The sequence below is a fragment of the Prorops nasuta genome, unplaced genomic scaffold (assembly GCF_024137725.1).
Source record: "Prorops nasuta isolate Cenicafe-Biocafe unplaced genomic scaffold, Cenicafe_Pnas_1.2 PNAS00010, whole genome shotgun sequence".
Lineage (NCBI taxonomy): Eukaryota > Metazoa > Arthropoda > Insecta > Hymenoptera > Bethylidae > Prorops > Prorops nasuta.
In genome coordinates this window covers 2,716,963-2,730,891 of record NW_027116807.1, presented here as the reverse complement: position 1 = coordinate 2,730,891, position 13,929 = coordinate 2,716,963, and the positions used below count along the sequence as shown (strand labels likewise).

Genomic DNA, 13,929 nt, shown 5'->3' with positions numbered 1-13,929 from the left:
TCTATACTAGAAGAAAATGAAAAAAGAAAACTGGACCACGTTCTTTAATATACAACGGAAAACACAAAAGCTTTCAATATAGTTGCACTGATAACTCTCAGAGGAACAAAGTCGAGCAACAATTTCGAGAAGAAATGTTGTATAATAGACGATATTTTAATAGAATAATGTAACAAAGTATTTGTTTTTTATATTAAAAGAAAATGAAGGAGAGCAGACAACGTTCTTAAAAAGATATCAAAAAGCAAAAGAGTTCTTGGTGTATTTGTAGCAAAAATTGTCAAAGGGACAAAGTCGAGGAATTATTTGAAGGAGCACTCGACAATATATAGATAATGTTTTAATGGAATAATTTAAAGTGAAATGCGTGTGAAACTTTGGAAAATTGGAAGTCGGTTGAGAGTAGCTCGCGGAGAGGGATTCGTATGGAAATTGGTATTCGGGGTAGGATGAGAATGTTGGGTTAGTCGTGATATGTTGATGACGTGGGAAAGGGGCTTGGTATTTCGGAGGGAATGTTGAAGGGGGGTGTATACACGTGGCGTATGCATCGTAACTCGATATCACTGCTGGGGGCAAGATATTCCAGGATGGGTCTTGAGCTTATGTTAGTCGGTTGGTAGAGCGTCGGCGAAGGGATGCAGACAGGAGAAACGTTGAGGGAGGGGAGGGGTCGGGGAAGGGGGCAAATTAGACGTTTGTAGGTGAGAGAAGCAAGCGGGCACACGTAAGCAAGGTGCATGCTAGGCTACGCGGCTAATTGCCACTAATTATCGCGCTTACCGCGGTTCCAGACCACCCCCACTTCGTTTATCCCTGCTCTACATCCCCACCAAGAATCCTAGAAGCACTTGGCATTCCACCCCTTATACGCCCCATACTCACCCCGCTGAATCCCCTAGCCGATCCGCTTTGAGGATGGCCCAGCCCGGGGTAGGGGAAGCTCTCCGACTATACACTAAAATCCAGACTTTGCCTCCCCAGGATATAACGTCTACCCCAGCCTTACCCCCAGTTTACCCCTCCCTCCCACCCCGAGTCTTCCCTACCCCACACCGTACCCGTCCAACTGACGGAACCGCGCGACCTGGATGCCGTTAGCTGCCAAACCCGCTACCAGCCTCTCTCTTCCGAGCTCGTTACATTAATTAAACAATATTTGCGATTAATATTTGAGATAATCATCAGCGACTCAAAGCAGCATCGCACGGATGCAGAACATCGCGCGTGCTAATCGCGTTAGACGCCATTCCCTCTCCTTCGCCTCCCTTCCCTTGGTCTTCCTTCATTTACACCCCCTCCCCATCCCTTAACTCCTATCTACCTCCCCCCCCCCCCTTTCGTGTCCTATCAGCAATTCCAATTACCAACGCATTTCCAATCTCACTGCAGATGATGTGTACATCTGCAGATACATACGTTCGATACTACGGAACCTCTGCTTTGTCGTGTGCAGAAATCACACGTTTTAGATTTTAACTTAACTGTGTATATGGTCCAATTTTTAGTCCATAGTTATCAGGAGGTAGTTGCAGGTTTCAGCATTGTGTCTCTTCTGACCTCTTTCTCGTATCCTTTCAACAATTCCATTCTCCCACCTTATGATACATTTATATACAGTTGCATATGTTTAATATTATTATACAACTTCTTCCTTGCCACGTAGAAAAAGACTAAAGCTACCATTCGCTGAACAAATAACCCTTTTTCAATATAAGCATGCGTGTATAAGAAATTCCTCGATGCATTTAGTATTACTCTAACCGAATGTGGTGGAATTTTTGATCGTCCGCAGCTCTCAGGGCGCAGCAGCAGGTTTCAGGCCAGTGGAGCCTCCAACCTCTTTGTTCTTCTCGCCCCATTTAGCAGCACAATTTTCACCACCATTGTTCGGTGGAAAGATGGTCAGCAGCACACCGAGTTCATTGACCTCGAATAGCCCGTCGCTGTGGAGCACCAGCGAGCACCGTCCAGGGAGTCTTCAGGAGATGTTGTCCTGGTCCCCGGCTGGCTGGCCAGGATCCCTCTGCGGATGTTGCAAGCCTGGGGCGAGCGAGCTTCACAGAAGCAGCAGCTTAGCAGAATTGAGGAGGAAGGCTCAGGAACACTCGACAGCATCTGCACTGCTCGGTGGCTTGGCTGGTTTCTCCGGAGGACTTCCGTTACCTCTGCCACTTCCTCTTCTGCCCCCGCTACTCGGCCTCTCCAGGAGACCCGAGCACCATCATCATCTGCCCAGTGTCGTTCACCAGATACAACCAACTACGAAGGAGGATCCATAGGATCTTCTCACACTGTCAGGAATAATTCTGCACAATGCACGGGCTTCTTAATACGCGCAGTGTGCCACGTTGAAGCTGGAAGCAAGAGGACAGCGTTGATCAGAGCCGGACAACCCAGGCTCGTAGTTTAAGGAGCTTGTGCGAATTTCGTATTGACAAAGTTTCGATACCGACACCAATGGTCAATCGTGAGGATGATACTTGAATTTAATCAAATCTATTTGTAAGCACTGGAAAATTTCGATATGAAAGAGTAGTATTTAATCGTGCATTCGGGTATAATGATTCGCAGCTGGATGAATTTGTCTCGTATGATAGTTAGTAGTTTGCAGGACGGGTTATTGTTGAATAGGTTCTCCTCACACATTTGTCAGGTGCATTTTGTTGTGGATCAAAAAGACTACTGCTAGACTTGTAATATTCGTACTTTGAGAAACAATATTGCTGAGTTTCAAACGTTCATCCAATAATAGAGACCTATATTTTTTCATTCCTTTTAATAAAATTGAAAATGTGCCTTTTGTGCATTATAAAAAAGGACTAAACGTGTTCGGAGATTTATTGATTTTGCTTGATATTTCTTCCATTGAGAAAGGGTTTCTTTTATTCTTAGTATTGATACTGTAAATTTATGTATACTGAACGGTATATATATATTTTTTAATTTTTAAACTCAGTGGACAAACATAAAGCGAAGAAAAGCAATATTATTGAGTCATCAACGATCGTTAAGTATCCTCTAACAATCAGGAAATTGTCGTTGTTTTATTTAAGCAGTAAAATACCCGAGTAAACCATAAATATTCTCGTCCGGACAATTAATCGAAAAGTCGAGATTGATTAAGCCACTGATACCTAGTAAGACGGCGCCACGCGTACTATGCCTTAAGAAATCCTGCGAAACGTAATAAACATAATCTTTACAAATAAAACAATAAAAGAGCAGCAATATGTAAAAACAAGTGTCTGCTGCCATTTGAAAATTTGGTCATCGATTTAAGGTAATTTTTTCACGTATTTCAATAATAAGAGAGCTCTTGTAATATCTTCTAATAAGCCGGTGGTTTTTACGATGAAATGAATTTCTTTTGTCATCGATGACTGATATTTTCAAGGATTATAATAGTTTTTTCTCGTAATCAGTACCTATAGCAATGCACACAAATCCAGCTTGAGTCTGGATTGGGAAGCGTTCAATGTAGCCAAGGATTATAGCTACCTGTAGAAACCTGTATATTATCTCCTGGTTAATTGTCACTGCTAATCACAATAGTTTAATAAACACGTTACGAATTAGTGATTATTATGTAGTCTGAATTGTGGTAGTGAGATATCGAATAAACTTGTTCTCTCGTGGTAATCCCAATATTAAACGATCCTTTCATCCTCATGAAATTATATACAAATAAGAAATATCCATCTTGAGAAAAATTTAAAACATCATTTTGTATTATCGTTACTTTTTATCATCATTAATCAATTTCTGATTATTTCATGGTACAAATAAATCGTCGATGTACAAGCTTTAAAAATCTAGAAGAAATAATTAATCAAAATATATAATGCTTTAATAATAATATATAATAAATATTCGCCTGTAAATATAATTTATAAAGTATATGAAGCAATTAATAAATAATGATACTCTCAGCAACGAAAAGGTATACAAAAATTGCCAAACAGATATAACGAGATAAATTAGATGAAAAATTACAAATTCATTTGGAAAAATGTGGATATCGTACCACGAATACTTGTGACGCGAAGAAAAATAGAGAAGCAGGAAAGATGGAAGATTCGAAATTGAGAAAACACAAGAGAAAAAGTGAAAGAGGAGGAGCGGGAGGGGAGGGATGTTGGAATAGCAAAGAGGAAAAGGAGGATGTTCGAGGAGCAGCACAGTCGATTAACCACGGGACCCCATTTTGTCAGTAGTAAAACACGAGGTTGGTTGGACCCCCACCAAGAAGAATCGTCCTCACTTTGGTATAAACACACAGGAGGAATCTTTTACGGGTCTGTGAACAGCGTACGACTCGGGAAGTGTTATCCAGTCTGAAGGAGGTAGAAACAGGAGGGCAGGATTAGAGAATGGCTGAATGAGGGGTGGGGGTTGAAATGGAGGTGGGAGAGGAGGTATGCGTGTGTGTGTAGTGGGGGGAGGGAGGAGGAGGAGGGGGGTGGAGGAATAAAGGAGATAGAAAGCAGAAGGGGTTGTTGGCAATCAATGCTCCTCATAAGAAAAGCTCGCCCTCTCTTATGGGATCAACCCTCCCGGCAGCGGAGGGGTTGCGAAGGACTAGGGGTTGTTCCCGGCTCAACCAACCAGAGACAAGACGCCATTGATCGGCACGTGGCTCCGGCTGGCTCGGGGGTGGAGGGGGCTAAATTTCCCTCGTAGGCTATGCTGTCTGCTGGTGCTGCTGCTGCTGCTACTGCTGCTAGTGGTGAAAGCGAGCTGCGTACTTGGATGTGCACCCTCTACCGTTATAGCGGTGCTGGTGGTACTGGTGGTGGTGGTAAGCTCGATGGCCTGACGCTCCACGGGTGGGGGTGGAGACGCGTTCTGCACACTCCGTTACACTTACTGCTAAACCGTATTAATCAACGACATCATGGTTTATCCCCCATTCCCGTGGAGGCCACTCGCTACACCCCCTCCCACTACCCCTTGCGCACGGTTTCATCATCATCATCCCCACTTCTACCCCCCCCCCCCCTCCTTCCCCACCCACCAGACTCGTACTCGCTGAGAATATTAAGAGATGAGACATCGGAACTGTGTGCATGGGGTAAAAGAGGCTGAGTGAAAGGCGGAGTAGAGGGGGAGGGGGTGAGACGCTGGATCCGTTGGATAGAGCCGGTGCAGGTAGAAGGAAGGGGTAGTTTGGGGTGAAGGGTGAGCTGCTCAGGCGCCAGACCACTTACGCCAGCCCGATCAACGCTTAACGATGTCTCTTGATACTTCTTACGTGGCCACCCCCAGACTTAACGCCAGATTACTTCTCTGTTTTTTTACTCCCACTATACTACAACTAATCAAGCTTGATTTTATTTCAGCTTCGATTCCTTAAATGCTTTATCCGTTCCAGCTTTATTCAAACCCACCACCTCGCTGCGATCCTAATATTCTATTTTTTTCTCAACAAAATCCTTCGTTTTATTAAAACTAATCAAGCTTCATTCTATTTCAGCTTCCACTGCTAGTTTGATCCATTCCAGTTTTTTTTACTCACCCCTCGCTCTGATCGTGAATTGATTCCTTCTCGTCATAAAATCCTTCGTTTTCTAAAATATTCTATAACCGAATATTTCCGCTTGTACCAAGGCTATCTTTAAAGTTTTTAATCAGATTTATATATTTTATCACAACAGAAAATTGCATTTCGAGACGTTGTTATTGTAATTAACACAGAGTAGTGGTGGAATTTTATCGGAAAGCGTAATATTAGAAAAACATAAAACTACCCTTTTTTTATCGCAAGTTGTATAAAAATTGATGGGCAGCAATTTATTTTGGAAGAATATCCCAGTTGGTTGGTTATTCGAGGGCAGCGTAGCGCCCGGAGGAATGATTATTCGTGGAAGGCGAGTAAATCAATCTGGATCTGACGGCACGCGATTAGTTTGCGGCTCTAGGAGGAGTATAACAGATTTCGGTATATCAGAAACTAGCTAAGGTCGGGAAGGTGGAGAGCATCTTGATGCCGGTAGACAGTGATTAATATCGGTGCCGTCGTCTGGCGTCTTCCGGCAGCTCGACTTGCGCTATAGCTGGTGCGCCGCCATCCCTCTCATCCACCTCGAGCCCCGAGAGGGTCCCGAGTAACCCCCGGCAAGCCTCAGCACCGCGTCCGTCACCGTAAAAGGTTTTACGAAATTCATTGTCAGCCAATTTGCATGTCAAAGCCGCCAACCACCAACGGAACACGCCCTACGACCGTCGACCTACAACGCTCTGCTAAAACCTCCCACTATACCACCTCTCATTTCCCACCCCCTCCCTCTCCACAATATCTAGACAAATTCCCTAGTTCCTCTTTGTATCTCAAGACAGAAAAGAAAACACCAAAGACTCTAGAAAACTATAAACAGTGCAAGAAAAGCAATTTTGCAGTTATATTTTGATTGCACAGAGTCGCGAAACTTGCAAAGTTTCCCGATATGAATAATTATAAATTCCCAGGGAGGAAGACACAAGAGAGAAATATCAACTTACGTAAGATCAAATATTTATCAAGGATATAATCGTGATTGTGTTTTAGGATCAAAGGAGAGGAACGAGTCGTGCTGGGATAGCTATAATACAAGTTAGGAGGAAATGTGGGATGAGTATGAGAAAGAAAGGAATTTCATTGTAAATTTGTACTTGATAAATGAAGAAATCTTGTAAAAGGGTTTTGCAGTGGGAATAGAACAGTGGTGTAGTGGAAGAATTTCATCGAGGCGATGTTGGCAGTTGGATGGACTGACTGGTACACGGAAGATGTATATATTTCAGTGGATCTCGCGCAAGGAAATGGGGAAGAAGGGCCTGGCCCCTTCCGAATTGGACAAAGAACGGGGCGTAAGGAGGCACGTCCTGGGATCTCCGGTATAACGCCTTATAAAGGATAAAACCCGCAGTGGCAACGAGGGCGTCGAGGTGAATTTATCGTGGTTGTCTGGCCAGACTAAGGGGATCAGGAGCCGCAATGATTTTCAATTTTCGAATCCACTTCGTGGCTGCACCACAACTCGAAGGATCCCCCCCCCCCCCTCTCACTCCACAGCCAACCCCTTTTCCTCCACCGACCACCAACACTTTTTCTCCCTTCCTTCCGGCTACATATTCTATACACGTTCCGTGTATATACTTACAGATTCTGCAACGCTTGCAATTCTTCTTCGGCAAGAATTTAAATATCACGCCAATGAGTTTTCCTCTAACGACCATTCCATTACGATTTGCTGAATTAATGGAATAGACTAGATTTCATTTACAATTTTTAAAGAATTCCTCGGTGCTCTCCCCATGAAGAAATCAAATGTCAAAGTGTAAAATATATATCGAAAGAAAACTCTTGTTAAAGTATATGCGAAAAGTTTTCTAAGAATGATATTTCAATGTTATATCGAGTATATTTTATTTCTATACGGTATAATTATATTTTTCGTTATATATATATCTCCGTAATTTATTTAAATTCTTGCTAAACAATAATTATAATGATATATATATACTCCAATGAGTTTTCTTGCAACGACGATTATATCGCCATTTGCCGCAGCAATGAAATAGAGCAGATTTAATTTTCCATTTACGAGTGTATCCTATGACAGAATTTATCAATTGGAATATTTCTGCTTAATTGAGAAAGAGCGTTACTCCGAGGATGCGGAACCGGAAGTGGCTGGAACGGACCAGCCGGCTCAAAGATAACGAGGTTTTCCTCGGTTGGTTAATTCACCGCGGATTGGATCGTGCGAAAACACGCGCACTAACGTCATTTTCTCCAAATCTCCCCGTCTCCCTTCATCCCGTCACAATTGCACGCCTATCCTCTTTCTCTCCCTGTTCCCAATTCGCTCGTCCACCGGAAGCCTCGAATTCAACGGTGTCACCAGCGCCGTTCTACACTTTGATCCTCGGTCTAGCTGATGGAAAAATGCAGCTTCCCAAACTCGATTACAACCTGACCAGGCTCCTCTGCGTTTTTACGCGATATATCCCATACTAGCCACTAGATTCTACTCCCTGCTTATTGCATATATATATATGTACATATACACTTATAACTCGTTTTAATCCTATTCATTTTTGAAATTCTATTATGCTATGCAGGATTTCAGCTTTTTTCTCCCAGAGATGCAACTCAACGATAGTCCGATTTATAAGCGAAAGGATAATAGAGTGAAATTCATTCAGGAGTTTATCAATTTCGATACACAAGTGGAGGAGCGTGTAACTTCTTTATTTACCGATTAATTAAACTTATCAACGATTTATTACGTAAAAATTTAGTCCCTGCTTACCGCATATATACTAGCACATAACTCGTTTTAACGCTATTCATTTTTAAAATTATATTACACTGTGCAGGATTTTAATCTTTTTTCTTCCAGAGATACAACCTTCAACCATGTGTTCATAAGCAAAAGAATAATAGAGCAATATTAATTTACAAATTTATTAATTATACTCAAATCGTATATTCATAGTCGATATATAAGTGGGATAAAATGTAACTTCTTTATAAAGCTATTAATTGAACCAATCAACGATTTATTACTTGAAGAGTTTTTTCGTGCACGGTGGGGAGGAAAAATTTAGCACCGGATGTTAATTTGCGAGAGTATAGAACATTATTGTTTCATACTGAAGAGTTTGGAGAATATTCTGTATGTACAGTGCAGGGAGGGGAAGGTGGGATGTTAAAAAAACGGCTGTATCGACGTTGCAGCGACTCGCACACAAACGTGTGCTTGTATAGAGAGAGGCTGGGCTGGCCTTTTAGTTTACCAGCACTTCCGCAAAATTTATTAAGTGATTTATTTGATGTTTGCCCTCTCGTGCGGTGGGTTTAGCTATCGAACAGTTGCCCCCGCCCCTTCAACTACCCCCCTCCCCTCCCCCTCCCCCTCCCTTCTCTTACTCTTCCCCCGACATCGACCACCACTCGCATATATCTTCCCACACACGTACACAGAGATACAAACACATCCAAGTGCAGCCAAGCGTTCGCCAATTATTCAGCAAATGTTATAATTGGCGCATTCCATTACGCGTAATGGATCGCACTTAGTAGCTCACGGTGTGATTGGGGCGAGAGAGCCTCTGCTCATGCGGGAATCCAATCGAAAGACAGAGAGGATGGATCGATGAAAAGGAGAGAGGAGAATTTGAGAGGGAGAGAGAGAGAGAGAGGAAGGAAAAATTGGCGCAGAGTAATGGAAAAAGGGAGGAAGAAAATAGGAGAAAAGAAACGGTGATGGAGAGAAAATGAAAAAAGAAAGGAAGGGGAGGACAGGAACGAAAAGCAATTTTAAAGACAGACACCGAAGAAAATGAGGTAGATTCCTGCGGAGGAAGGATGAAGATTTAACAAATTTTCACAAATTTTATTCATGTGTATTTTGTTACGTATTATGTATGCAAGAGGATTAAACTCGCAGTGGCACAAATATATAGAGGAGTAAAATCTAATGAAGAATGATCAGCAGGTGGTGCAATCGCTATTAGTTTTACAACACCGTTTGTACGCGTATATATGTGTGCAAATGGCGAAAAACAGGAGGTTCTTGTATTTAATCGTTTTTAACACTAGTTCGATTAGAAGGAGCGAGCTGGCGACCAGCATAAATTCACCTGTCGAGGTTGGATGGCTCGGCAAATTCCAATTGGATGAGTGGTCGATTGGTCGGTGGCCAATTTAGATTGGATATACCGATGAGTGTACCGTATACCATCCAACTGCACGCTCGTATAAATGGTCAGCCGCGAATAGCAGCGATAATTATGAAGAAAAGCGAGCACCACCGATAAATTCTACGCTAATTCAAATTTACCGATATTAAAATTTACGAGCGAGCTGCGATGGAAACGGGTATTCGGCCAGGATTGATAACTGGCCAGACTGATATTCAAGAACACCGGGCATCGCAGACTCAGGTGTGTTTTCCACTCGGTATTAAATTTATAATTCCATTAGGGAGCCACACTGGCGATTATACTCGTGTTTTCACTCGGTCCAGGACCACCGGGATGCTCGTCGGACACCCTGCTGCTGCAGCCACGTGCCTCGATCTCTACATTCGATTCTTCTTACGCTGTTCATGGTTAAATCCCCATTAACGATTTCTTGTGATAAATGCCGCTAGTGTTGCATTTATAATGGAAATGCTATACAAAATGTGGATTATATCTTTTTTATCGAATCTTTGATCGAAACGCTTGAAACTCCTGTATAGGAATTGTGGGGAAAATTGAGGAAGGGTGGGAGTGGCGATTATACTCGTGTTTTCACTGGATCTAGAATCACTAGGATGCTCGTTGGACACAACCTGCCCCCACGTGGCTCTGTATTTCTCACGTACAGTTGATTTTTGTATTTATTCCGATTAGTAATTTGGTGTAAATAGATGCTATCGATATTGTATTAATAATGAAAATGGCACAGAATATAGAGGATAATTTTTTATCGCATCTTTGATCGAACCACTTGAAATTCCTATGGATTGTGGAGAAAAGTGAGGAAGGAATGAGAGTGGCGGAAAATGAAGTAAAAGAGTATATCGTGTATGGAAGGAGTTTGGAAGTGGCTGTGGGTGGGGAGAAAGGAAAAGTCTTGGGGGGAACGGGGATAGACGAAGGTATATATATATATAGAGGCCGGAAGGCCAGGAGGAAGGCAGAGGCAAGTCTTGGTTGGACCGAGGGCGCCATTACGTACGGCCACCCTTCGGTCCTCCACTTACCCCTAACGACGTTCCGGCCAAATAAAAGTTGATTTTCCCCCTTCTCTACTACCCCACTCCTCTCTCCCCCCCCCCCGCTCGCTCGCTCGCTGTTTCTTATATCCTACCGCGATCCTCTCCTACTATCTCCCAATCCCCTCAAAACCATTCTTCCATTTTTCCTCATCTCTATCTCCACCAACACAACCCCTCTTAAATTTCCACTCGTGAACTTTTTACGCGTTTGACTCTATTATACTTAAATTTCACTAACTTGGATACAAAAAACAATCCAATTTGCAAAATTCTAACTATCTCAGGTACTTATCGGTGGACTAATATTATGATAAACCGTAAAATATATGGTGTACTATGTATAGTCCCGTTGATGTTCCATGGAAATATTATTAACGGAAGTAATAAGTTAGTTTTGTTCGAGAGTAAAAAGACTATAGCGTGACTCGGATATAAAAAGGTACACGGTAAGTAGGTTTTGGCGCCTAGAATATTTTGTTCGAAATATATAGTGGATATAAAAGCCATTGCCTATGTATGAGATCATGAATATAATGATGTTCCGGCACGTGCGGCATTACTCACAAAGCTATCGGCAATGTTGGGGTGCTACCGAGGGTATAGAGAAGGGTCCTCGAAATATTTCCGGTTACTTGACGATCCTTTGCAGACTCCCACTCAATAACACCTAAAACGCAACCAGATAGAAATAATCGGGCCTATTGGCGCAAAACAGAAACATTATCGGCATACAAAGAGATCAATTTCAAACTCTGATACGCTGTTTATATATATTATAATTGTTAAATAATTAGGGTGATTCTTATCTATAAAGTTTGATAGAAAATAAAATCATTGAAGAAATTATTGTTTGATAAAAATATTTGTAATATTTTAATATGCAGTTAGAAATTTGCTATAAAATAAGATATTTTGTATAATACTTGAAGGACGTATAGGATTGAACATGATGGTATAAATTATAGCAAATTTTTAGAATTGTGATTTATGCTAAAGCTAATATGTAATTGTAATAAAAGATTTATAGAAAAAAGTAAGCATATTATTCCAAAATGTGATAAATCATTTGATAACATCGGTTGAAGCTTTGATTAGTTGATTTTAAGACGGTTTGCGAAAATTAATAACACAAAGGAAATTCGAAGGGAGCAATAAGGAATCGTGAAAGATAGAGGTAGGTAAAAATAAAGAGATAAGTGGAGCAGAAAAGGTTGGGCGTGACGACCAGATTGCGACGGCAGGCGTCCCCGAGCGCCGGGGCACTCGAATATTTCGATTGAGTGCAACTGAGACGCCCCTGCGATTACGCTCCCACCCCCTCCCCGTTCAACTACAAACGATTTAACCATTACGATTAAACACATAATTTCATCTTTCTATTCGTTAAATCTTCTCGTCTCTTGCTGAATTTATCGAAACTTCGGTTAATCGTAATAATATGTCTTAGAAAAAATAAATAAATAAAACGTTTTATTATTTATTTAATTTTTATTTATCTAGTTTAAGATATTATTTACATAAATGATAACTTTATAATCTTATTTTATCAGTTCTTTGTTAACATGTCTATATATTTACGAAACTGGCTTGCTTGGATTTGGCGGAAAACCCGGAAGGAGGGCAAACAGATAAGAAAAGCTAGGGCGGAGAAGTATTGCGTTGTGGAGTTTCCACCCTCGACTTCCGGCGTGACAAATTAATAGACGCTCATGGCGTTTTGACCCTATTCATTCGAGTAGTGATGTACGGAAACGACGTTAAATGACTTTAGATTTAGCTATACGGAAACGATTAGCGATGCTTCGCAGATTGACTTCTCATAGTACGCGGATTAAGAATCATTAATAAGAACCCAAAGCCATTAAATCAAGATGCATCTCTGCATAAATTTTCCTTATATGTAGCCCGTCACTTAAAATACTTCGAATCATAGATACGAGAAAACGTGTATCTCCATAATTACAATAAAATATATCAAATTATTGCATTCAACCTTTTGCAAATTTGTTAAAAATAAATGTTTGTTTATGTGCATGCTTTGGAGTCTTTTAAAAGTAACACTATGTATTGACAAGATCTGCCTGTGAAAACCTTTCAGAGTATAGCTGCAAAAAAATATACAGGATGTATCAGAAATGATGTTCTTAATTTTACCCACATATTCTTGAGCATAAACTAAGTCGAAAAGTCATGTACCATTAATATCGTAAAAGCATAATTGCTGACATAAATCAATTTTAGACTGATAAATCAGGATTTTGATTCAACGGAACAATTACTTTACTCTCACTTTCGTTGACAGTTCCCTTTTAAAAACAAAAGAAGTTCGTACTTCTACATCGTTCCATATTTGCCGTACACGCACACACGCACGCAACTACGCCTATTATTAATATTACTTTCTAATGTCTTACATTCCTGATCCTAGTGCTGTGTGTGAAATTTATTTTTTATCTATTTTTAAGGGAGTCCTCAAAAGCACCTATTAATTCTGGGCAACAATACGGCTTTATTTGTAGATTATTTTTAAAGCTGTTTCATCTTAAGAAAACATTTTTATTAGCAAAGCAAACAACGCTATGTTATAATTGTTCAATTCTGTTAATTCGAACCAATCATGACGCGTCTTAATTTTAAGCAGCGCTATCTTTTAGTGCTAAGTTGTCTAAATATGCTTAATGCTGACTTGTTTGCTAAATTTAGAATGCTGATCGCTGATTGGTTATAAAAATGCAGATAATTAATTAGCAATCGTCATTTTAAATTCAAAACGGCTCCAGTCTTAAAATCATCCATTCTGGAAGAGTTCATTACGCAGCTTACTCAGAAATCGTACCTGATTGGCCAGTTAAATCTCCAACCAATCAGATTCGATTGCGTCACTTCATGATAAGCACGTTGCTTATCACCTGTCGAACAGTCTAGTTTTTGAATCTCCACGCGGATGGTTGTCAGTGAATCGCGCGCGCCGGTTTTTTTTTTCGTCGTATCGCTGACAACCAATTAATTATATATTCGTGATTAAAAATAATTAAATACTTTATTTTAATCATGCACGTGCAATTTCATTATTGGGATTATTTAATTATATCCACAAAGAAAATACTTCAATCCTTGAACAAGTTTATTTTTATACCAATGAATAAAGTGAGTTAATGTAACAGATAGATTAATT

General features: G+C 40.8%; 1 protein-coding gene across 2 annotated transcripts in view; it reads left to right on the top strand.

Moving 5' to 3' along the window:
- Window positions 1-3,921, top strand: part of Drgx (Dorsal root ganglia homeobox) — a 46,991-nt gene extending 43,070 nt beyond the window's left edge. For both annotated transcript variants that reach the window (XM_066733384.1, XM_066733383.1), the window contains exon 5: window positions 1,796-3,921. In XM_066733384.1, the coding sequence (XP_066589481.1) occupies window positions 1,796-2,282 (487 nt within the window). In that variant the 3' untranslated portion in view covers window positions 2,283-3,921. The remainder of the gene's footprint in view (window positions 1-1,795) is intronic.
- Window positions 3,922-13,929: the final 10,008 nt, after the last annotated feature.